We start from the raw sequence: 27,461 nt of genomic DNA on the forward strand, positions 1-27,461 counted from the left end.
TCCGTCTCCCTGCGGTGTTGGATGGCGGTCAGAAAGTCCAGGCGAAGGAGAGAGTGATCTGACCATGACAAAGGTTCAATGACTATTTCCTTTAAGTCCAGATCTCTCAACCACTGACCAGAGACAAAAATCAGATCGAGTGTACCACCCCCAATGTGGGTAGGGCCATCAACTACTTGAGTCAGGTCCAAGGCCGTCATGGAGGCCGTGAACTCCCGAGCTGCTGTCGATGACGAGCCGGAAGATGGCAAGTTAAAGTCCCCCATGACTAAAAGTCTGGGGGTCTCAACTGCCACCCCAGCAAGCACCTCCAGGAGCTCGGGCAGGGCAGCTGTCACGCAGCAAGGAGCCAGGTACGTGACCAGCAAGCCCATCTGACATCTATGGCCCCACTTCACAAAGAGGGATTCACACCCGGCAATCTGAGGTACAGTGGTCTCCCTCGGCTCCAGACTCTCTCTAATCACAACCGCCACCCCTCCACCCCTACCCTGGGCTCTCGGCTGATGAAATGCACGGAAGCCTGGCGGGCACATCTGTACCAGGGGCACGCCCCCTTCTGCACCCAACCAGGTCTCCATAATGCCTATAAAGTCCGCGGCACCCCCCTGAATAAGGTTGTGAATTAGGGGGGCCTTATTGGCCACGGACCGTGCATTACACAACATCAGCCGAAGGCCCAGGCTCTGAGGGTCTTGACCATCCGGGAACGGAAAGTCTGGGGGCTCGGGCGCGATCGCCTGCAAGCATCGAGCGCACCCCTTAACACGATCCGAGCCCCCACTTCCGCCAAATCTGCCCCTCCCCATACCGTGCAAATAGCACCACCTCCACTAGTGGAACCTGAACTCCCCGTAACCCTCGGACCTATTAACTCACCGCCACGAGCATGCGAGGAACTGATACCCCACCCGCGGGTTTCCCCAACTCCGCCCCCACCCCCAACCCAAACCCATCGCCTTCCTCCCCTTAAAAATCTATTAAAACAACTAATTAAAAACCCCTAAGCCTCCTATTTTCCCCACAACAACCCTGTGAACTGAATTGGGCTGAGAGCAATTGGCCCAGGGTCATCCAGGTGGGTTTCCTGGCTAAGGCTGGACTAGAAGTCATGGTCTCCTGCTTTTTAGCCAATTGCTTTAACTACTAGACTAAACTGGCTCTCTAGTTATCTATGGCTGATTATTATATGGCTAATTTGGAAAATTAGCTTCAAAATCAGTTTCGGAATTAGACTTTTTGATGTGTGCTTCAGATTCTTAATGGGATACTCTGTGTTACAAGCAGTATGCTAGTTCAGTTTGAGGAATACACATTTAAATTAATGTATAGGCATTACTTAAGCATCATTAAGATGCCACTGTTCTGAGAATGTTAAACATCTATATTAATATGGCTTACTTGCTCAAAGTTTGATAAATTTTAGAGAGACGTCTGCAATGAATAGAGAATATTACTGGTCAGAGAAATTATTCCTGCCTTGGTCTCTTTCTGTGTAGAAGAAAATAATCCCTATATGATCAAAGTTTTCATATCTCTTATGCTACATGGACATGTAGAGAAATACCCTCATAGCATTTCAGCTATTAAGTGATTTTTAGCATAAGTTGTGACTCAAATATCCATAAAAATATTTCATTTACATTATTTATTTATCAAATTTATTTAGCCACTCATCTTACAAATGTGGAATTGGGTAGGGGACAATAAACATTTTTTAAACAGCCTAAAAATCACCAAACATACTGTGGAAGTATGGACCAGCATCCCACACACAGGATAAAAAAGTTACATGATGCTCCATGTTCAGCCAATAGTATCTTCCCACAAACAAGCTCCCCAAAATATGGATAACTAAGTCAGCTATCCTACCAACAACAAAATGTCAGCTCTGGTCTTTATTCCTGAAAGAAGCTATGAGCAGCCATGTATTTTCTTTATTGTAAATATAAATATAATCAGTGGTGAAATCATCCTGCACACACATGTGCAATACACACGAAATACATGCTGCACACACGCGCATGCACAGTGCACACCAAATGCACACTTTGCGCAGAAAAAGAAGACTTAAGAAGGTAAGTAGAACAGTGGTGGGGGGAACAGCTGTGCCGCGCGATTTAGATTTGCTAGATTTAGATTCGCGATTTAGATTCGCTAGAAAGCAGGATTTTCTGCTTTCTAGCGAATGTTAATTGTACGGCACAGCTGATCATCGGAAATACCAGTTCAGACGAACCAGTAGCATGTTTTTACTACCGGTTTGCAGGAACCGGTAGTTTTTATTACTACTGGTTCCCTGAACTGGTGCGAACAGGTAGCATTTCAACCCTGAATATAATCTAATAAGCAAATTAAAAAAAGAGAGAGGTCCAATTTGGTCTAGTAGTGGTTAAGGCATCAGGCTAGAAATTGAGAGGAGACCAAGGGTGAAATGCTACCGGTTCTCTCAGTTCGGGTGAACTGGTAGTGCTAAAAACTACCGGTTCAGTCAAACCGGTAATTAGTTACCGGTTCGGTTGAACCGGTTTTTAAAAAAGCTATGATCTCACCTGTGCCACACGGTTTACCTTTGCTAGAAAGCAGGATTTCCTGCTTTCTAGCGAAGCTAAACTGTGCACCACAGCTGATTCCCCACTCGCTGTTCTACTTACCTTCCCTTTTGATGCGCACTGTGCATGCGCATGCAGTGCGCATTTGGTGCACATGCGCGGCCAGCGAACTGGTAGCAAACCGGTTCAGATTTCACCACTGGAGGAGACCTTGAGTTCAAGTCCTACTTTAGCCATGAAAGCCTGCTGGGTGATTTTGAGCCAGTCACCCTCTCTCAGGGTGACTGGCTCTCTCTCCCAACTCATTTCATAGGGTTGCTGTTGTGGGAAAAATAGGAGGAAGGAGCTTAGATTTATTTGCCACCTTTATTTATTTATTTATTTATTTATTTGATCATATTTATATACCGCCCTATCTCCCGAAGGACTCAGGGCGGTTTACAGGCACTTAAAAACACATAAATACAATATAAAAGCAATTAAAAAACTTATTCTAAAAGCCCGATAATTAAAAAATATAGACATAAAACCCAATTTAAAACCCATAAATTTAAAATCTAACTCAGTCCTGCGCAATTAAATAAGTATGTTTTAAGCGCGGCACAGCTGTTCCCCCCACCACTGTTCTACTTACCTTCTTAAGTCTTCTTTTTCTGCGCAAAGTGTGCATTTGGTGTGCACTGTGCATGCGCATGCAGTGCGCATTTGGTGCACATGCGCCAGCGAACTGGTAGCAAACCGGTTCAGATTTCACCACTGATTATGTTTATATTTACAATAAAGAAAATACATGGCTGCTCATAGCTTCTTTCAGGAAACATACTGCGGTGTTGGATGGCGGTCAGAAAGTCCAGGCGAAGGAGAGAGTGATCTGACCATGACAAAGGTTCAATGACTATTTCCTTTAAGTCCAGATCTCTCAACCACTGACCAGAGACAAAAATCAGATCGAGTGTACCACCCCCAATGTGGGTAGGGCCATCAACTACTTGAGTCAAGCAGCGGGCGTCTGGAAGGTTTCTCCTGCCTCCAGCGCCCGAATCCGGCCGCCCGACCCTCAGGGGCCAGGTGTTCCGAAAGGACACCTGCCGTGCAGACGGCTCGCCAGGGTCTCCCAGCCGACATACAGGACTGTGGGGACCGATGCTGGCGCGTCCTAGGCTTGGCGGGGTTCGGAGGCCACAGGCGCGGCCATTATTTTTTAGTCGCCTGGGCGCTGTGCCCGTGACACCGGGCATTGGATTTATAACTGCAGCAGCCTGGTGGTGAACAGGGCACGGAGAAGAATTGAGGAGGAGAAGGAAGGGAATATCGTGGCGTGAGTGGAGTGCTCCGGAGTGCGGGGGTTTTCTCCCCTGCGGTTGGAAGGAGCACGAGTTATTTTGGAGAGAGGAGAACTTAAAATAAGAAGATTACGGTTTTGTGGAGCTCTGGAGAAGAGGTGATGGAGAAATTTAGGAGGAAGGTTTGAGGCCCCCTCCTTCTGGGGAACAGTGGTGGCGTCCAGCTTCCGCCTTCACTATGAGAATTTTGATGACATCACTTCCCTTGGTTTCCTGGTTGACTAACTGTACTCTGGACTCGTTGCTCCTGTGAGTGCCCCTGGTGGATCCGGAGGAAATTACAAGGATACTGTGCTTGCCTGAGGATTTTGATTCTTTTTTTTCAAATGGCAAAAGGTCAGAGACCAACTGCTGGAGAGATGGAGAATTCTGGAAAAGTTATCCAATATGGACAAGAAACTGGATGATTTGCAAAGAGGCCAAACGGAAATAAGAGAAGAAATTGTGACTATCCAAAAGGATTTAAAGGATACTCAACAAGTCTCAGCAGAAAACAAGCAGAAAGTGGAAGGTCTGGAGGGTGAAATGCGGGCAGTGCAGAAAAGAGAGGAGACGACAGGCAATGCTGTGCTTGGACTACAGATGGATAAAATGTCTTATTTCCTTAGGTTTCAAAATTTGGAAGAAGTGGACCAAGAAGACTTGAGAGATGTTGTGACTAAATTGTTGGGAGAATTTCTTGGGAGAAGTGTTGATTTCATGAATTGGGATGTGGATCGAGTTTATAGAGTTAATTCGCAATATGCACGCATGCAGTTCCCAGAGAGGTTCATGTCAAATTTGTGAGAAGAGAGACGAGATGAAATTCTTAGAAAACATAGGAGTGGGGCACTGATTTACAGGGGCAGGGAGATAGCCATTCTGAGGCAGATTCCCAGACAGGTACGTGAAAAAAGAAAGAAATATTATTTTTTGTCAAGCAAATTGTACCAGAAGGGAGTGGGCTTCAGATGGCTGATGCCAGAGGATTGATGATTTTCCGGGAGGGCATTACGAAAAAAATCAGTACAATTGCGGAGGCTACGGCCTATGTGGAGGAACACAAAGCCTTCCTGGAATCAGATGACCCAGGAATTGAAGAAGGGGAGGTTATAGATCATGGGGCTAGAGCGGCTGCCGCTGTTGCGGCCCTGGAGTTGGGTCAGGCTGAACCCAGAGTTCTGAGATCCAAAACTAGGAAGTGATAAAGATATTTGGGATTGTGTTGGTTTTCCTTATTCTCTTTTGTACGATATTCTGTTTATTCTTGACTCTTCTTTATTACGTATTTAAAATTTGCAAACTTTGCTACTTCGTGTCACCTGCTTGCCTTATGGCTGTTGTATGTGTTAAAAAATTTGAGTAAAATTCTTATTTTAGATAAGAAAAATGAAAATTTACCATACCTGATATGTATTTGTATAAACCTTTTTTGACTAATAAAAACTTTTTGAACAAAAACTACTTGAGTCAGGTCCAAGGCCGTCATGGAGGCCGTGAACTCCCGAGCTGCTGTCGATGACGAGCCGGAAGATGGCAAGTTAAAGTCCCCCATGACTAAAAGTCTGGGGGTCTCAACTGCCACCCCAGCAAGCACCTCCAGGAGCTCGGGCAGGGCAGCTGTCACGCAGCAAGGAGCCAGGTACGTGACCAGCAAGCCCATCTGACATCTATGGCCCCACTTCACAAAGAGGGATTCACACCCGGCAATCTGAGGTACAGTGGTCTCCCTCGGCTCCAGACTCTCTCTAATCACAACCGCCACCCCTCCACCCCTACCCTGGGCTCTCGGCTGATGAAATGCACGGAAGCCTGGCGGGCACATCTGTACCAGGGGCACGCCCCCTTCTGCGCCCAACCAGGTCTCCATAATGCCTATAAAGTCCGCGGCACCCCCCTGAATAAGGTCGTGAATTAGGGGGGCCTTATTGGCCACGGACCGTGCATTACACAACATCAGCCGAAGGCCCAGGCTCTGAGGGTCTTGACCATCCGGGGAACGGGAAAAGTCTGGGGGCTCGGGGCGCGCGATCGCCTGCAAGCATCGAGCGCGCACCCCCTTAACACGATCCGAGCCCCCACTTCCGCCAAATCTGCCCCTCCCCCATACCGTGCAAATAGCACCACCCTCCACTAGTGGAACCTGAACTCCCCCCGTAACCCTCGGACCTATTAACTCACCGCCACGAGCATGCGCAGGAACTGATACCCCACCCGGCGGGTTTCCCCAACTCCGCCCCCACCCCAACCCAAACCCATCGTCTTCCCTCCCCCCCCTTAAGATCCCCTTTAAAACTCCCCTTAAAAAATCTATTAAAACAACTAATTAAAAAACCCCTAAGCCTCCTATTTTTCGCATGCCACCTTTTATAAACAACCTTGTGTTGTTTATAAAAATAATAAAAGAGGGATATAAGATAAATAGATAAATAGATAAGATTCAGGTTTCCATAAATGTAATAGTTTCTACAACTTTTGATGACTTCTAGAAGATATCGGAACTCCGCTCACAAAAAAAAATAAAAATTAAAATTAAATATTTATGTTCACTTTCTTCTTCTTGCCATGATATTACATCAGTAAGGTGATAGGCTGTAAAGAATTTTCAGTCAATAGGAGGGAAAAAAACTGTGGGAGCATAAAATATGGACTAGAATCCCAAGTTAGATAAGTAGATTTCCATTCACAGTTTTTACTCCCTCATTCTCTTTGTATGCACTTTTTAAATCTATTCCAGAAGGTTTCTCAGGAATAAATTAATTGAGAAACCGTGAGGAAGGAGAAATGCAATTGCTAGCTGACTCCATTCTGCTATGGGAAGGAATGCCTGAAGCCATAACGTCATGTCCCTTAATTAAACATGAGAAGAGGCGATTAGCCTGTTTCATCTCATTTCATTCCTTACTCTACTATTTTCTATATCAGGGTCATGAGGAATAATACTCCATTTATTGGAAGCTCACGTTTTTGCATGTATCCGCTACTGATATCTTGTACCCGAATGTGTAGAAGTAGACAGCTTGAAAAAAGTCTATTAAAATTTACATAAAAACCTTATTATATAAATACAACAGAATACTAAAGCAATTTCATTTTAGGGCTGTGGGAAAACAGATTAAATAATTGCAAAGCATTTCGAAGTAGGTTTTTGTGATGCTGCTTTTAACTCAACCACTGATGCATCTGCCACATATAAAAGACTACTAAGTTCTTAATTAAAGCTTTAAAGGCTTTTAGAAAATTTAGAACACATAAACATTTCAATCTAATCTATAATACCAGCTTTTTCTGTTGTTGTTGTTTTAAATTATCATCCTTATAAAAATACAAAATCATAGAGAGGTAAATATTATTCACACTTCTAAATTGGTTATGTCCACAGTCCCTTGTTATTTTAGAGGATAATAATGAAGTCTATAGAGATGATAAGTAGCAAATATTTTATTTGAGATTCAGAACAATAAATTTGTAAATCTCAGTCAAACATTAGAATAGGTAGTGAGTTAAAAGCTGATTTTATTTGCTCAATCTCATGACATAAAATACCAGTTGTGTATTAAAACATATACAATATAAAATAGATGTAAAGAATGTTTTTCCCTTTCTTATTTTTGAGTAAAAAAATTGACATATACAACTTAGAACAGTATCTCTTCATATAAATCAGGGGTAGTCAACCTTTTTATATCTACCGCCCACTTTTGTATCTCTGTTAGTAGTAAAATTTTCTAACCGCCCACCGGTTCCACAGTAATGTGCCATGTATCATTGTCTGCGCATGCCTCTCGCGCATCGTGGATTGGGTTTGGGGGTGGGTGCCGGCTAACAGCTCTGCTTGTCTGTTACAGCTGGGTAGTGTGGGGGGAGATGCGTGAGCAATTCTGGGATGAGGCTCTTTTGTTTGCGGTCGCACTATAGCTCCATTTAGTTTCACTTACATAATGTGAACTAAACTTATGCGCGGGCGATACAAATAGTATATTTTCAGAAATTTAAATTGTCATGGGGAATTTTATGAAAACCTAATGATAATGTTTTTAAATAATACTATGAAATTTTTTTAAAAAGTCAATTAAATTTTAAAAAAGGAAAATGCTTCAGTAATGGACAAAACCCCTACCGCCCACCATGAAAGCTGGAACGCCCACTAGTGGGCGGTAGGGACCAAGTTGACTACCACTGATATAAATCAACTTATTGCCCTTTTCTTAGAAATCTGAATAGCTTATACTGAACTGATCAGTAAAATTGATCTATGTCAATTCTTATTCTATTCATTTTTAATTAATTTGTGTCTTCTTTATCTCCACAACAAAGATGTTTAGAAGACATTACAGTACATCAGTCACTGTTACAAACCATGAGTCTTAAATTAACCAGCTCACTGTTTTCTAAGTATTTTTAAAAGATTCACAGGTAGGACAATACAATAGGCATCGTAGATTTAAGTCAAAATACAAACTTCAGATATTTTTTTCAGGCAATTGATGTCCCACTTCCCCAATTTTCAGAAAAAATATAAACATAAATATATCTACAAGTAGTCCTCAATTCACAACCACAAAGGAGCCCAAAATTTATGTTACTAAGCAAGACAGATATTAAGTGAGTTGTGCCCCATTTTATGACCTTTTTGCCACAGTGTTAAGCAGCTCACTACAGTTGTTAAGTGAATCATGTGGTTGTTAAATGATTCTGGCTTTCTCCATTCATCTTTGCTTATTGGAAGCCGACTGGAAAGGTTACAAATAACAGCCACATGACCCCTGTCAAATTTGGTTCATGTGACAGTGGAGATACCACAAGGGTTGTAAGGGTGAAACCAATCGTAAGGGCCTTTTTTCAGTGCTGTTATAACTTTGAACAGTTACTAAATGAATGGTTGTAAGTCAAGGACTGCCTGTATTAAAGAAAAATACTGCATTGGATAAAAAAAATTTAAAAAAGAATTTAGAAATGTGAGTATCTGAGACATATCAATCTGCTAAATTAATACCCAGTTGGGCCACACAGAAATCTGACAGAAATTTGATAAAATTGTTCAGTCATTCTCAGAAATTGGCATTCACTGACCTATATGTGGTACAAAAGGGATATGTGTGCATGCACTCTGGCTACTGGTTTGTGTATTTTACCTCAGGCTACCAGAAGAATATCTTTGAAAATTTAGCTTTACAATTTATCAGGATACTGTTCTGTATCCTGATACCTGGCCCAACAACGATATTATTCTGATGTCTGGAGGCTTCAAGGGTCTGGATAGGGAGGAACAGATTAGGCTCAATCCTAAAAAGACTTAGTGGCTTTGGTTTTAAGGATGTCTTAATCACAACTGGATGGCACTCCTCTAGGTACAACTGATAAATAGGCCCAGTAGTGGGTTCCACTTAACTTCGCTACCAATTTGGAACCGGGAGCGCGTGAGTGCGCAGAGCGTCTGTGATGACATCCGGGCCCATGGGCGGAGCCTTTTGCCGCCGCCACTATCAGTTTGCTGGGGTGAACTGGTAGAAATCCACCACTGCATAGGCCCTCAGCTCCTGCTCAAATGACCACTTAGCAGCAATGGTCAGGACAATCTTTGTAGAATTCCATCTTGCAAGTTAATTGCATCCCTATCTGGACCTGAATGCTCTTCCCACAGTAACACGCCCTATGATCTTCCATTTGGACAACTCCAAACTCCAACTATGTATGACTGCATTGAAAACCACTTGGAAACTATAATCTGTCCAAGGTACAACTTGCCAAATATCTAGGGTGCTTTTCATTTCACCCATTTAACACCATTAATCCTTGAACTACATTGGTACAAGTCAGCTTCTAGATGCAATTCAAGGTGTTTGGTTGTAGAAGAGTTTGGGTGAACACGCGTAGAGCTACTGCTATCAACATCAACCGTAATAAAGACTGAGCTTAAACTCAATTCTAATTAGCATGAAATCATTGTATACGAATCAGAGTTCATTGCCCTGGCCATTGGGATAATTCTAAATATAGCATCTTTAATAGATGTTTAACTACTGACCCACTAAAGCAGGAACAAAAAGCACCTGTTTGAATACCTGATTGTACTATCAAACTGCTCTTGCTCTTGTGAAGTTTCCCCCCCCCCCATATAGAGATGGATTCTTATAACTTAAAACACATGATTAAATTATGGAATTCATACGTTATAAAGGTTAGGACTCATTACTGCATAATCAGGATGCAGAATAATGTCATGACACATACTGTATGTCATCAATTTGACATTCTTGTAGTTTGTTTCAGACATTGCTAACCAGACCCAAAACCCATGGGTCATTTTCAGACAGCACTGATAACTATTAGAGCAATCAAGAAGTTTCTCTGTTGAATTTGTGGAGATGATGAAATAGTATATAAAGCAAAGAAGCCAGCATGAGCCACATATGGAAAAAAGATAATTCCACCGCTGATTGAGCAAATTGCTCGAAAGGAAAGTCCAACTGCCATAAGAATCTCAATGGAGCCTCATGACTGGATTGATCCAGTGACATCTCTCATGACCAAATAAAGAAGAGGAGTAAAAACAGGTACACTGTGTAGATAATTGTTGCTGGAGCCATAGAGAGGATGTGGGAATTAGAGGAGGACTACTGTCTCTGGAACTTAATTTTGCAGTTTTCATTCATTTGAGATTTAGGTTGTTATCCAGTGCAGTTGGACTCTTATGAATAACAAGGGCCACAAATACAAGCCAATGGATGCATACATTAGAAATTGCAACTTTTGGAAGCACCAATTGGAACCAGATATTTCAATCTCTTCACCAACCCAGTTTTAAAAATAAACTGCATTCCTTCTGCCTCCTGCTTGCCTAGGTCAGCTTTACTCAGTCATTAGACAAAAGAAAGCCATCTCCCTAGGCACTCAAATCTATGGGAGGATTGTATCTTTACTTTCAGATAAAAGAAGAGACATTTATTTCCCCCAAGATTTAACTTGGCTATTACTTGTCAAAAATGGAGGTTAGAACAAATATAATTTGCTCTCTATCTTAATCCCTTCTGCTACAAATAAATTTTGGGATGGGAGGGGCCTTGAGAAAGAAATCAACATATATATTATATATATAGAAAGCATCAGACCCTTTGTAAAATGAATAACAATATATATGTTGACTAAGTCTAAATTCCAAAATATTTTTCATGGCATGGAATCTTGGAAGAGAATCATAAGGTATTAGGTAACCGGTTTATACTATGGCAAATCTACAAAATTCACTTCTCTTTTCATTTCGTCTCTGAAATCTTCACCATTTCTTTCCTATCTTAAATATATTTACTATTCCTTTAAGTTTCCAAGCCTTATTAATTAGGTTTCTGGATAATGCATCTATTATCTTTCATTAATGTACACTTTCCTTTCCTGAATTAATCTGAGCTTCATGAGAATAATAAATAACTGGGACCCTTACATTGGGATTTAGTTAAATGCCAAAAAGTAAACCAACACAAACCATACTGTATGAGATTTCCAGTCGATCAAATTGTGTAATTTCTTTTGGACTAACAGCAACTGTCTTGCCATTCTATTGGTTTCATTTAAATGATGGTCTTATTTTAATCACTTTAAATATATAAGAATAATAGAGAAATGGTTTGGTATTGCCTTCTTTTGGAGATTTTTTTTTTTAAAAAATCAATCTAGTTTACAACTCTCTCGATTTACTGGTGCTTAGCTATAATTGTCAGCTATGGTGCCACTCATCTTAACAATGAGATCCTCACTTCTCAATTCCACTTTAGAGAAGAGAGCAGAAGGACAAATCATAGGGGGGGAAAAAGAGCAGACAAAAATAGCAGGCATTCCTGGAAGAAGTCACCCATATCAATCAACTAGCAGAAAGAGTCTTCTTTTGGCACAGTAGACTAGCGGACCGGTTCCACAGAGAAAGCATTTTTGGGTACCACTGGAGAAAGGATTTTCCATGGACTGGAGGGAGTGTGGTTTTGCATCCTGTGGATAGGGCTTCACTTGTTTGCGTGACCTGGTTGCTGGCATGCTGCGGACCAGTCCAGTCCATGGACCAGGGGTTGGGAACCCCTGCAGTAGACCGTAAGAAAATAATGCAGGTGTGTTAGGTAGAATTATTTTTAATTATGTGCAATGGCATTCTATGACACTTTTAATTTTTTGCTCACTAGACTCTTTCGTATTAACAAATTGCAAAGCTTCAGTATTGTAGCCCTCAAGCTAATGAGCCAGGCTTATGGCACGTGCAACTATATTTTTGAGAATCCTAATATAAGAGATCCCAGAACCACAGAACGATGTCATTATCTACATTTTTTTAAAAAAAATAGATCTTTCTGACTTCTTTTCTTACCATACAAGTATTGTTAGTGCTCTATGTCCATATTACATATACTGCATTCATGCAAGCAAATACGAGCAATTTCTGCAATGTTCCTTTGCTTGTGTAAATAATACATCTGCAAAGCAATGCTGAATTTTAGGGAAAAATTGCCTTTGCTCTGAAACTTTCACCATAACAGCACTATTTGTATGCTGAGCACAGAGAAGGGCTGTACATGCAACCCAGAAGCAACTATGTTTGCTCTTGCCGTTCTCTTCTTCAATATTTACTATCATGATCCCTATTCTGTTAATAAGTCATTATCTCTTTGTAAAGTATACTAGGGTAGTTGCTGGCAGGGAAAAGCAAAAAAAACAAAAAAACAAATAATGCCTCTCCTGACTTAGCGAAGGTGCTTGTTTAATTTTGAAATTGCCATGGTAAAGTGATTTATAAGGAATGCTTTATAGATGTGTATTTAAGAGCTAGATGGATGGATTAATTGATGGATAGATAAATAAAACAAAACCAAATATGAACCTTGAAATAGGATAGCAGAGAAATACCATGTGACTTTACATTTTATAGGTGCATTTTACAACTGCAACAATTATCCATTCCCAACTAAATTGCCAAAATCGTTAATCAGAATCCGTTGAAGATTTCTCACAGCCAAAATGAAAATCTTTACCTCCAGTTACAACTATGAAAATGTCAATCTGAAAATTTTGTAATTGGAAAAACTATACAGCTGAATAAAAAGAAGGAAGGGGTTACAGTGACAAATTCATTGAGCTTTTGCCCTGAAGAACATGTTTTTTAAAGCATTTGCCATGACTCTCCTATTTTCCTCTACAAGATTTGTCAAAATCAGACTTGTTAAAGCCTATCTCAAAAGACAGAAAACCTAATTCCTTTTCAAAAGATAGTGATAGACATATAGAAATATAGATATAGATATGGTAGATATAGGCAGAGGTGGGATTCTACCGGTTTGGACCAGTTTAGCCAAACAGGTAGCTCCGACGATCAGCTGGGAGTGAACCAGTTTGTCAGCCTCCACATGCTGCTTTTATTGTTTTATTGCTCAGTTAATTGTGTTATTGCTGTCTTTAGTGCTAGGCATTGGAAAGGGGTAATGTATCTTTAATTATGGGCCAGCTGCTTCGGCTGCCATAGGTGGGGGGGAGGGAGAGAAACGAAATTTACGAATTAAAAATCTAAGAAGCGGGCTGATAACCCTCGCAGTCAACGGTTTGTGCATAGCAGAGAAATGAAACCATCTGAAGATGACCTCCATGTGACGCCTGAGGGAGAAGTGGATTGGACACAACTGTCTGACCTTTGGAGGGAGGAGGGATTTATGTGGGAACATGTATAATATAATATAATATAATATAACAACAGAGTTGGAAGGGATCTTGGAGGCCTTCTAGTCCAACCCCCTGCCCAGGCAGGAAACCCTACACCATCTCAGTCAGATGGTTATCCAACATTTTCTTAAAAATTTCCAGTGTTGGAGCATTCACAACTTCTGCAGGCAAGTCATTCCACTTATTAATTGTTCTAACTGTCAGGAAATTTCTCATCAGTTCTAAGTTGCTTCTTTCCTTGATCAGTTTCCACCCATTGCTTCTTGTTCTACCCTCAGGTGCTTTGGAGAACAGCCCGACTCCCTCTTCTTTGTGGCAGCCCCTGAGATATTGGAACACAGCTATCATGTCTCCCCTAGTCCTTCTTTTTGTTAAACTAGACATACCCAGTTCCTGCAACCGTTCTTCATATGTTTTAGCCTCCAGTCCCCTAATCATCTTTGTATGTGTAAGACACACCTATTATTCAGAACTTGCTTTACTTTGTTGCAATCAGTTCATTCTCAGTAAAAGATACCTTTCTCTACAAACAATGGAGTTGGGGTTTTTCTTTCTTGAGTTTTGAAAGGAGGCACGTCTGACACAATTCGCCCTGACGATCAGATGGGCCCACCTGCCCACCCATGCTATTTTCCTACCTTTATTTTCTCAGCTGATTCGCACAGTAGAGCGGATTGCCGCGCAAATCAGCTGTGTTACTCCACCAAAGAAACAAAAAAGTGAAGATTTCTTCAAAATGCACACACACATGGAAATCATGCAATCACCGAACTGGTTGTTAAGCCGGGGGGATTCCACCACTTTATATAGATATAGGTATAGGTATAGAGATATAAGTGAACTGACTGTGTCCCTCATTCACAAATGTGTTTCAGGTCACATGAGATCTTTCCCCTTCGTAAGATGTATCAGGACTTACACAGCTTCAGAGATAGCAATAGCACCTAGACTTATATACCATTTCACAATGCTTTACAGCCCTCTCTAAGTGGTTTACAGAGACACCATCTTGCCCCCAACAATCTGGGTTCTCATTTTACCAACCTCGGAAGGATGGAAGGCTGAGTCAACCTTGAGCTTTTCAGAATCGAACCCCTGGAGTGAGCAGTGAGTTTGCCTGCAATACTGCATTCTAACCACTATGCCACCATGGTTCCTATCCAAGTAAGGAAATCAGACAGAACTAGGAATTGTACTGCAAAGTGGCACTGGAGTTACCTCACTTGAATCCTGCAACACAAGCAAATCTTGGGAGAAAAGCATATCCCTTGTTCAAAATTAGGGGACTATAACAACCTGCATAGAGACCTAGGTTGAAAAGAAGATAATCTATCTACAACTGCCACCACCACAAAATATGATCTATTTGGGAAAGATGTACCCAAAAAGTGGGAAAGTTAACTATCTACATGTCTGAGTGTCTACATATAGACTGCCCACATAATATGCATAGTAAATTAGTATATATTGTTAAAGTATAACTTAAGAAGTGTTCTTCACAATACTTTGCATATTATAAAAAATATGCGAATGGTAGCAAATGTAAATTTTGCAGAAGTTTTTTGTTTTCTTAAAAAAACAATCACAAAGTGATGGAATGAAATAATATATAAAAAACACATTAGTATTTTTAAAATATAATACATAATATAAAGCAATTTAATGGTAATCGTCATGCTTCTTTTCAGATGTATCCCTGCATTCTCAAATAATGGAATGCTATTTCTCCAATTACTGAATATTGATGAGAGGTGGTTCATTTTCTCGGCTTCAGATTGGTTCATAAAAGTGTTTTTCAACCTTGGCAATGTTAAGACATGTGGACTTAAACTCCAAAGGCTGTTGGCTGGGGGATTCTGGGGGATTCTGAAGTTGAAGTTCACAAATCTTAATTTTGCCAAGGTTGAGAAACATTGAATTAGAGAAATTATTTGAGAATGTTCTTCCCTGAATACCCTTTACCAGATATTTTTCAAATGAATGGAATGGAAGCCATTACAAATATTTAATTCCTAAGTGTAACAAACAGGCCTATCATCAGATTTAAGAAATTTTTATTCTTATTGATTGTATTTATTTTAATCAAGTATTTTCCTATCAATGTATTCTCTCTTTCTCTTTGCACTTTAATGCAATTACTCCTAAATTTTAGATATGAAACACAGTTACAGCAAACTTCATATTAGAAGAAACATTTTCAACTGTACAACAAAGGAGCTGTACAATATAAGTGTACTTTGAATATACAGTTCTAGGTACCTTGGGGATCTTATAAAATTAATCAATAACGTTGTTTTAATTGATCAATCTGTACAATTATTTAATTAACCATTAAGGCTAACTATCCTAGCGTAATTATTCCTCTTAGATTGTCTCATTCCAGACATGTATATGGAAGATCTTGATGGATTCTAACAATTAACAACAAGAAAAGAAAGCCTGTAGGCTTGAGACTTTTATTTATTTATTTATTTTATGTGCAATAAGTACTAAACGCAAGCAGCAAAAACCTATCAAGATATGCTCTTGCCTACAATTTTCAATCAGGTACTATATTGTTCAGGGAGGCTGAGTGACAGCATAAGCACTACACAAGGGCTGCAGTGTATTCATTCGTTTTGTTTAGGACCGGCATGGGAACATAAAGTATTCAACTTGAGGTCTTGATTTAGCAACGCAAGAAACACGCTGGGTTCAGAGAGGTGGTTGCCAGAGCTCCACTGCTGTGTGAAGTGGCAATGATTCCCATGGATTTACAACAAAGGCATGCAAAAAAAAACAAAACAACAACAACAGCAAAGCCACCTTAATATAATTGCACTTCTTACTTGGAGGCAAATCCGTCACTTTGGGAATGTGGAAATATTCGCGAAGGTGTTTTAGCTCATCTTCTTCATCTAACTGCAGAGCGACTTTCTTATCTACCGGACTGCATGCTAGTTGGAAAGCAATTGTTTCTATAATGCTTGCTGGTGAGACATGAGAAGGCAGATCCATTTTCAAGGAACACATTTCTCATTCTAAAGACAGAGAGACAAAGGGAAAGGGAAAGAAATCTCCATTTAGAGACTACACCATGCATATGGGCTAGCGTCTGATGTGAAGATTATAGTTATGTATGAGCAGCCAACTACCAGCTTTTAAAAATGAAAAGCTTGGCAGTGTGAGAGAAAAGTGAGAAATTCTCAATTCCAGCATTTTTCAAGGCAGCAGACTGCTGTAGCCCCGAAGCTATTAGTTTTAAATATAATCTTTCCCCCATAAAGCTCTATATCAGCAATTTCTCTGTTCTACCACTGCTTCAACAGCAGTAACAAATTGTATAGTGTCGTTCACACTTGCAGATTCGGAAAGCTGCCGGCAGCATGATTGCTTCCACAATCTGCGCTCCTGAAAATAGCAGGTGTATCACTGCATTTAAACTGACGTTTTTCAAGCCCAAGCCGCCTTTATGCTCCTTGGCATCTTCATTTACAGAAACTAAGAATATAGAAATGTATAGATTGGAAGGCATAACTAGTGACGGGCAATCTCAGACTTCCATAAATGACCCTTAAGAGAAGCTTCACTTTTATGATCGGGCGCATCACAGATTATTGTGGGCATCGATGCTCCTTCCCGAACAGGAAGAATGGTTTTCCACTTGGAGACCACTTCTAGATTTTGTGTTCATAAAAGGAGAAAGCAAAAACAACAACCCAAAACTTTGACTTTTGGTTTTGATGATCAGAACGTTGCTTAGAAACAGCTAGTATTGTTGGCTAGTGTAGTTGCAGTCTCAGTATTACTTTCTACTTTTAATTTTTACTAATTAGTACAGGCAGTCCTCGACATACAATAGTTCATTTACTGACCGTTCAAAGTTACAACGGCACTGAAAAAAGTGACTTATGACAGTGTATGACAATTGCAGCATCTCCATGGTCAAGTGATCAAAATTCAGATGCTTGGCAACTAACACATATTTATGACGGTTCCAAGGTCACATGACCACCTTTTGCGACCTTCTGACAAGCGAAGTCAATGGGGGAAGTCAGATTCACTTAACAACCGTTTTACTAACTTAACAACTGCAGTGATTCACTTTACTGTGGCAAGAAAGGTCATAAAATGGGGCAAAACTCACCTAACAAATGTCTCACTTGGCAACAGAAATTTTGGGCTGTTATGATTGTAAGCCAAGGACTACCTGTAGTGTAGCTGCAACCTCAATTTTACTTTTTACTAACTCCTAGTGATTTACCTAATCACTAAAGTAAAAAAGTTGAGATTGCAACTACATTAAAGAAAGTTGAAAATCACTGTTTTTTATTTCTTTCCCCTTTAACTCACACTTCTTTCCCTTCTTTTCCCCATTGTCATATTATCTTTATTTCTGTTTGTATGTTAACATAAATTTTAATAAAAAAAATTATAAAATCAAACAAAACAAGAGAATGGCAACCTAACTAGAAGACCTCCAAGGTCCCTTCCAACTCTGATATTATTATTATTATTATTACTACTACTACTACTACTACTACTACTACTAGCAGCTTATGATATTTCTTCTACAGGATGAATGAAGCCAGTCGTGAATGTTATGCCTCTATTCGCTCTGTCTCCCTGACCTACACACTGCACTTCCTGTCTTCGAAATTTATCCCACATAGTCCAAAACCAGAACAAGTCCTACATTAAGCTAACATTCGCTACCTACTGTACTTGCTAATCTAAGATGGGGAGTAACAGCTTAATGCAAAAAGTAGCAGTAATGTTGTGTTTAAGGTATATACTTAATGCTTCTGTATTGCTTCAAGTATTGCGATCATTGCACTTCCAGCAAAATATTTACTGTTTCAACATTTAACTTCATTGATAAGACTTTCTGCATTTCTTCTCCACCTCTCTAATCTTTTGATTCACTTTGCCCTTTTAGCAGAATTCTGGCAACTGGAAGATTTTAAATGGAGCAAAATATTATGCCTTTATAGCATATTCAGTGCCTTTCTCTCATGCTTTCTACTCATAACAAAAATCAAGCAAAATCTATGTATTAATCTGAAAATATACTGTTAATTAAAACCATAGCGACCGTGATAAATATCAAACCTGAGATTTTTTTATTTTTATTTATTTAGTCATAACAGTATATATAAGCATTAACATGAAATAACTATATAATATATAAGCATATATATGAGCATAAGTATGTAATAACTATATTAATTGGATATAATGAAGAGGAACAATAGGACAGGGAATGGTAGGCACGCCCCTTATAGACCTCTTAGGAATGGGGTGAGGTCAATAGTAGATAGTTTTTGGTTAAAGATTTTGGGATTTTGAGAAGAGACCACAGAGTCAGGTAATGTGTTCCAAGCATTAAGAACTCTGTTACAGAAGTCATATTTTCTGCAATCAAGATTAAAGCAGTTAACATTAAGTTTAAATCTATTGTTTGCTCTTGTATTGTGATTGAAGCTGAAGAAGTTTTCAACAGGAAGAACATTGCAATAGATGATTCTATGAGTTAAACACAGGTCCTGTTGAAGGCGGCGGAGTTCTAAATTTTCTAAATCCAGGATTTCAAGTCTGGTGGCATAAGGTATTTTGTTGTATTCTGAGGAGTGGAGAATTCTTCTCGTAAAATATTTCTGGACACATTCAATTGTGTTGATAGTGTTTTAATTATATTAGATGTTTCCAAAATGCTTGATAATATGAATATTAACATAGATATGAAAATGAAAGAAATAAAAAACTTAACAACGATGTGTGCAAATAAACAAGAGTAGATTTAATACTATACTCTGAGCAGCAACAGAACCTGCCAGAATCAACTTGTAGGAGAGATGAGTGGCATAAAAATTAAATAAACAAATCCACCAAAAGCTGAAAGAGCTGAGAGTATGTAGACTCTTCCACTTCATTGAAAATGAGTAATAAGAAATATAGATTAAAACCAATGAGAAACCTTATCACAGAGTATCAAATGCTGTAGACAAATTTAGCAGCAGTTATTTTTCTTAGCCACCAGCAAAATTACTGGTCTGTAGCAAAGCTACGAAGACCTAGATTTTCCCCTAGGCACTAGAGATAGGATGGATGATCTGCAATAGATATATCTAATGGTTTCATATTTTTTACTGAATCTCAAAATAGTTTTAGTTGATTCTTTTTCTTTTAATGAATGTCTCAGTTTTTATGTTCACCATATAGAGTTTCTCAGATAGATGGGCAGCCAAAAAAAAGTCTAAAGAAAAAAACAAATGTGGACAACCAAAATTAATGTCAGCTCAGTAAAATTACTCATGTAAAATGTAATTAAAATTATTTGCTGACAAATACAAAAACAAAAAAGAAGATACTAAGTGATAACTAGAACAAACTGAACCAACCAAAGTGTGTCTGGTTGCTTATTCAGGCGATTGTGAAAATAAGCATGTTTCACAAAAACTGTAAAAATACCTGCCATCAAATGTTGAATCAATTAATCAATCCAGTCAAAGAACATCAAAAAAGGAAGAATAGATATACAGAAGCCAGGAGAGAAAGAATCCGAAGGACACAAGATTCTGAAAATAGTTTAATTATGATTTATTTAGTCACTGGAGGAGGAAACAGAGATTATTGGGAATGGCACACTAACTTTCCATAAGGAAAAAAAAATAATAGAATGTATCAGTTTAGGTCAAAAAGGAGAATGTGCCATCAGAGTATTGATGATACTACTTTGAGAGTAGATATGCAAGCTTCTGTAAGGAAATTTAAGGAACACTGTTAAAATGGGCCTCTGTGGCTCAGACTGGTAAGACAGTCTGTTATTAACAGCAGCTGCTTACAATTACTGCAGGTTCAAGCGCCACCAGGCCCAAGGTTGACTCAGCCTTCCATCCTTTATAAGGTAGGTAAAATGAGGACCCAGATTGTTGGGGGCAATAAGTTGACTTTGTATATAATGGATGAAGACTATTGCTTGACATAGTATAAGCCGCCTTGAATCTTCGGAGAAGGGCGGGATATAAATGCAAATATATATATATATATATATATATATATATATATATATATATATATATATATATATATATATATATATATATATGTTTAAGATTAAGTGTAAAGAAAACCAAAATAATGACAACAGGCATAGAAACATTAGAATCGACAATGAAGATCAATCATCACTGAGTTGAATAAAGTGCAAATGGCCACTTAAATATACTATATATGGTTAAATGAGAAAAAATAGAGTCAAGAATGAATGAATTCAGTGAAAATGGTTTATATACAAAAATAAGTGACTATCAATAAAGCAGTATACGGAGATGGTTTAATCACATAGAGAGAATAAAAAACAAATTGGGCCATAATAGCTCAGGCTGTTAGAAGCCTGTTATTAGAACACAGCAGCCTGCAATTACTGCAGGTTCAAGCCCGGCCCGAGGTTGACTCAGCCTTCCATCCTTTATAAGGTAGGTAAAATGAGGACCCAGATTGTTGGGGGGGCAATAAGTTGACTTTGTAAATATACAAATAGAATGAGACTATTGCCTTATACACTGTAAGCTGCCCTGAGTCTTCGGAGAAGGGTGGGATATAAATGTAAATAAAAAATAATAATTGCAAAACAAAAACTTCAAAGAGTGAGTGGGTCAAAAGGAAAAGAAAGGATAAAAAAAGTTGTGGTTGCATGGATTGGATGCGATTCTCAAAAATGAGCAGCTTATAGAACCAAAAGCAAAGTATAAAGTGGTATGTTTGTGAAGGCTAAATTTCAGGTAGTCCTCGATCTAGGACCACAATTGAGCCCAAAATTTCTTTTGCCAAATGAGGCAGTTAAGTGAGTTTTGCCCCATTTTATAAGCTTTCTTGCCACAATTGTTAAGTGAATCAACGCAGTTAGTTAACTTAGTTGTAAGGCAAATCAGGCTTCCTTATTTACTTTGCTTTTCAGAAGGTGATCACATGACTCCAGGATGTTCCAACTGTCATAAATACATGCCAATTGCCAAGCATCCAAATTATGATCATGCAGCATATGCGGATGCTGCAACAGTCGTAAATGTGAAAAATAAGTCTCTTTTGACTTGGAAAAATTGTAAGTTGAGGACTACTTGTAAATAGAGAGAGGAGTACTGAATGGTATTGGTGTAAAGTTGTTTTAGCTAAACTTCCTTTTCTTTATCTTCCACCTTTGAATTTTTGGACTATTTCTTTTTTTGTACTCGCATAACTTTACTAATCTTAGAAGGGAACATCCTGATGGATATATATGTAAAAACTCTGGAATAATTTGTTGCAAATTGCATTTAAATGACCAAATGATTGAGTACTGATTTTTTTCCCCCCAAGCTGTCATTATGTAGAACCACAGACTCATTTCATTCGCTATCAGTATTGCATTTTATACAACTGAACAGTGAATTTCATTACATCTAAATGTGTAGTTATATTCATTTCTGAAATACAGTGTTAAAAGCACAAATCTTGCAATTATGAGGGCTGAAACGGAAACTACTGAATAAAATGTACCCGTACAAAATAATATCTAATGTAAAGATCAATCCAATTTTTAATATGCACTTATTAAGAGGGTTTTTTCCCAAAAGAAAAAAAAATAGAGGATTAAAGAACTTTAACGTCTGACTTTGATTTGAATAAAATAAATATTTAATTCACTACATTCAGCAGTTTATAATGCTTTACTAGAATGGTAATAAAATATTACAGGAAATTAGCTTTTAAAGAATTACCAAATTTGTCCAATGAGTTTTATACCTTCTTGCTATTCTTAGATCAAGATGTAAACATTACAAATTGTGTCTCTAAATTTTACTCAACCGCTTGTGACATTGCCAAATAAACAGTTCTTAAGGATAAAGGTAAAGGTAAAGGTTCCCCTCGCACATACGTGCTAGTCGTTGCCGACTCTAGGGGGCAGTGCTCATCTCTGTTTCAAAGCCGAAGAGCCAGCGCTGTCCGAAGACGTCTCCGTGGTCATGTGGCCGGCATGACTCAACGTCAAAGGCGCACGGAACACTGTTACCTTCCCACCAAAGGTGGTCCCTATTTTTTCTACTTGCATTTTTACGCTGGGACAAGTAATGGGAGCTCACCCCGTTACATGGCAACACTAGGAATTTGAACCGCTGAGCTGCCGACCTTTCAATCGACAAGCTCAACGTCCTAGCCCTTGAGCCACTGCGTCCCTAGATACCGCGTATCTGAGACACCGCGTCTTAAGGATAAATAATTATAATAAACAAGATTTAGGCAACTTGCACTAAAGGAAAAGGGATAAGTAAAATATTACTATTATACTACATATAATAATATTATATGATTATCAAGTAATAGAATAACTAGAGCCGAGGTGGCACAGTGGTTAGAGTGCAGCACTGCAGACTACTTCAGCTGACTGCTAGCTGCAGTTTGGCAGTTCAAATCTCACAGGCTCGAGGTTGACTCAGCATTCCATCCTTCCAAGGTTGGTAAAATGTGAACCCAGATTGCTGGGGGCAATATGCTGACTATGTAAACTGCTTACAGAGGGTTGTAAAAGTACTATGAATCGGTATATAAGTCTAAGTGCTACTGCTATAACAGAATGACAAAATTGGTAGGGACCTTGGAGGTCTTCTAGTCCAACCCCCTGCTCAGGAAGGAAACACTATACCATTTCAAACAAATGGTACAAAAGTAATGATCACAATATGATTTTTTTTACTAGTTTCAATTTCCACTTAATTTTCTTACATCTGAACACACAATTGTAAACCTGATACATTTTTATTTTGCTTTTTTTTTTCCCGTAAATGAATGGACTTAAATCTTATTGACCAACATTAAGGTCTCCCCTGTTCCTCCCCAATTAATAATTCCTCTAACAATGATTCAAATTTCTTGTCAAATATAATTTTTTTCCTAATTATTGATTCATCAAGTATTGTTAACCAAAAATAATTGTGCTCATGTCCCTGTGAAACCCAGATGCCAGTGCACTAGATCATGTAAGCATGGCTCAGGAAGATTAACACTGCTTATTGAAGAGTTATGTGGGACAAAGACTGTTATATTAATTTTGCTTTCCAACTGTAGGTTTTGCTTCTCCTCACCCTGTAGCCTTATTTCTAAGAAGAAAGGATTTTTTCCCCTCTTACCTTAACTTACAGGAATTGCTGTTTCTGATTCATTCTTTCACTCCCTTATTATTAAAGTCCAGTTTAACCTTTCCCTTTTGTTTGTACATCATTTGTACAAACTCTTCTGTTTGTACATCATTTGTACTCTGATCTTCCTCCCCCAACTTTTTATTGCTTTAGTTTTTCACTAGCTTGCTTAATTTTTGTGTATGTGCCTGTCAAGATATATCAGACTGGGAAATAAATGCCATGTAAGCCAGTATTGCTTTTAGTACCATACTTTTATAGGAATTTTTTAATAGTAATTTTGCAAGTCTCACTGTGCCTCCTTCCTTTCATTTCCATGTTAGTTAGGGAAAGCTTGTTCAGATGTTTTATTTTATTTATTAAACGTCATTGCAGATAGTCCTCAACTTATTATCACAATTGAGCCCAAAATTTCTGTTGCTAAGCAAGTTAGTTGTTAAATGGACTTTTCCCATTTTATGACCTTTCTTGCTTAGCTATTAAATGAAACACTGCAGCTGTTAAGAGGGAGCACCTCGTGGCTCCCGTATAACACTCCCGTATAACACCCATCCTGCGCAGACTGCACTGGCTACCTGTGGCCTTCCGGGTGCGCTTCAAGGTTTTGGTGACCACCTTTAAAGCGCTCCATGGCATAGGGCCGGGTTATCTACGGGACCGCCTACTGCTACCGAATACCTCTCACCGACCCGTGCGCTCTCACAGAGAGGGACTCCTCAGGGTGCCGTCAGCGAGGCAATGTCGTCTGGCGACGCCCAGGGGAAGGGCCTTCTCTGTGGGGGCTCCCACCCTCTGGAATGAACTGCCCCAGGACTTCGTCAGCTTCGGACCTTGGACCTTCCTTGTGAGCTTAAAACATACCTATTTAACTGCGCAGGACTGAGTTAGATTTTAGTTGTGGGTTTTAACTTGGGTTTTAATTTTTTTTATATTTTTAATTATTAGGCTTTTGAATAAGTTTTTTAATTGTTTTTAGAATTGTATTTATTGCTTTTAAATGCCTGTAAACCGCCCTGAGTCCTTTGGGAGATAGGGCGGTATATAAATATAAACAATAAATAAAATAAATAAAAATAAGTTAGCAATACTTGGTTTCCCCACAGACTTTGTTTGTCAGAAGGTTGCAAAAGGGGATCACATGACCTGGATCACTGCAAAGACGGTCATAAATACATGCTAGTTGCCAAATGTCCAAATTTTGATCATGTGACCATTTAGTCCAGGCAACAGTCTAAGTGTGGAAAATGGTCATAACTTCCTGTATTCAGTGCCATTACTTCAAACGGTCATTAAAGGAAAAACTGTTAAGTTGAGAACCAAGTGTAATTCCACCCATCTTGTCTAGAAGTGACTCAAGGTGGTTTATAATCAATACAAGCAATAATGTGAAACTTGAAAACATTTAATCAATCAACAAAGTGATTTAAAAATTAACAAAGATGAGAAAGAAAGGAGCAAGATGCACACAGGGAAAAGGTAAGGTCTTAGTCCAGGGGTCTCCAAACTTGGCAGATTTAAGTTTTGTGGACTTCAATTCTCAGAATTCCTCTGCCAGCTAGTTGAGGAATTCTGGAAGTTGGGAGTCCATAAGTCATAAAGTCTTGGTCTATTAACCCTCTCCAGAATGACACACCCCATTGGGGCCCCAGGCTCACCCGGAGAAGGGCATGCTTGTCCTGGCTTGAAAATCCCCCTTCTATCCCTCAAGGCCTGTCCCTCTGTCCTCTACATTTCCAAAGGTTCTGGAACCTAGAATATTTGTTGGTCATCTTCTTTCTATTTACAAAGCACCACAGAAGTCTATCTTTCATGTAACAATCACTTTTTCTCTCACTTTTGGGGTTGGGGAGAAGAAGCTAACGTTTTGACCTACTTACTGACCCCATTCACTGTTTTTTAATGTCATCCTATTTTTTGTCATCTCCCGCTTTCCATATTCCACACTTTTACAGCATTACTACATTTTTAACACAACAGATGCAGTCTAAATTAAACAAGCCAAGAAACAAAATATTTCATGTGTTCTATAAGTGTGTGTAGGAGAGAAGAGAAGGGACGGGTGTTTAGGTTTAAACGTTTCTAAGCTGCCTTTAAGGGCAAAAATCCCCTCAAAGGATCTGTCATTCTATATAGAAATGCTGTTTTAGAAATAGGAAATAATTAAGTGGGAATGATATGACATTTGTCATACGGTTAATAAATGGTGGATGACCTACATCACACTTGAAAATGACCCTATATATTTTTTAAAAAGGCTTGATAGGTTCTACAATAAATATCCAGAGCCCAGACAGGTGAGAACTGCATATTAATGAAAGTCGTTGTCTAAAGACACAGAGCTGTGCTTTCTAATATTTAAAAAAGAAGGAAGGGTGTTTCTCATGCACAGCAGCTCAGAAGTAAGATGCTAATCTGGAGAGGACTAACATTTCCTAGCTATACATTTAAATGACCTTTTTGACAGGATGAAGTGCCTGGCAGGAAGAAAGTGTTTGGGTCTCTGCCAAGGTCATGGAAGCCAAGGGACTCAGCACAAGATCAAGAGCAGGCAGGCAGGCAGGCAGAAAAGGGGGAAATGGTAGAGTACACTTGTAAAAAAATATAAACAGCCAAAATGGAGTGGCTGGGTATCTCAGATGTGTAGGACATGCTACTGAAGAGGACCTCACCTGGCTAACCTCCCATTTTGAGAGAGATGGTGGTTTCAAGATTGGATGGATGGATGGGAAGAGAGCGATGGAATGGAATGGAACTGAATGGAGTAAGACCTATCAAGATTCTAGCTCTAAGACAAGGAAGAAAATTCTGGAGCATTTGTGAAAATGTGGAAGGATAGGATAGGATAGGATAGGATAGGATAGGATAGGATAGGATAGGACAGGACGGAATAGGAATAGGAATAGGAATAGGAATAGCAATAGCAATAGGAATTTGCCTTTGGTGCATAAGCTGTCAGTGTACGTAAAAGATATAAGTCATGATATAATATGATCATAGTCATCATAAATACATTCATCATGAATCATAAGATACAACGCCTAGCGATAGTCACAGGATACTAAATAAGCAATCAACACAAATCATACTAGGAAACTAAATAAAACAATATAAATTGTAAAGATACAAGCAACAAAGTTATAGTCATATGTAGAAAAGGAAATAGAGTAATAAGAAGGATGAGAAGTATAATAGTAATACAATCTTAGTAAATAGTTTGATAGTGGTGTGGGAATTAGTTGTTAGGCAGAGTGATTGCATGGGGGGAAAACTGTCCTTGTGTCTAGTTGTTCTGGTGTGCAATACCCTATAACATTGTTTTGAGGGCAGAAGTTGAAACAACTCATGTGCTATAACCTATCTATGGTCCAACACAGATGGGCTATGTTGGGTAAGGAGATTCAGATATTGGACATAGAATTTAAAAACGCATCTTATTAGATCCCACTATTTTTAAAAAATAAATTAACTTAGTGTGCAGAATAAAATTCCTCATTTGTCTGAGTACTGACAAAGTTAGCTAATCAGCAAGCAGTCAGTTATGCAAGTAAATAATTTTTGCAATATGGTGCCTGCATCTGGAATAACAGGCTATGGCTCATTGGATTGAGAAACAGATATGTTACTGAGATAATTTCTGCTTCTTAACTGACCTATTATTAAAATACAGAATTAAAAGTGGCACATTCAGTGCACATAACTATCCTATTTCAATTTGTTTGATAAACTAAATTACGTTC

The 27,461-nt window shown here is 39.0% G+C and overlaps 1 protein-coding gene across 10 annotated transcripts in view; it reads right to left on the reverse strand.

Annotated features, from left to right (window-relative positions):
- The window catches only part of KYNU (kynureninase), a 147,926-nt gene that overhangs the window by 108,348 nt on the left and 12,117 nt on the right, over nt 1–27,461 (reverse strand). For 9 of the 10 annotated variants that reach the window (XM_058193692.1, XM_058193637.1, XM_058193673.1 and 6 more), the window contains one exon: nt 16,399–16,590. The exons of the other annotated variant lie outside the window; for it this stretch is intronic. In XM_058193692.1, the coding sequence (XP_058049675.1) occupies nt 16,399–16,582 (184 nt within the window). In that variant the 5' untranslated portion in view covers nt 16,583–16,590. The remainder of the gene's footprint in view (nt 1–16,398; nt 16,591–27,461) is intronic. 10 annotated transcript variants of the gene reach the window in all.

Source organism: Ahaetulla prasina, chromosome 1 (genome assembly GCF_028640845.1).
Source record: "Ahaetulla prasina isolate Xishuangbanna chromosome 1, ASM2864084v1, whole genome shotgun sequence".
NCBI lineage: Eukaryota > Metazoa > Chordata > Lepidosauria > Squamata > Colubridae > Ahaetulla > Ahaetulla prasina.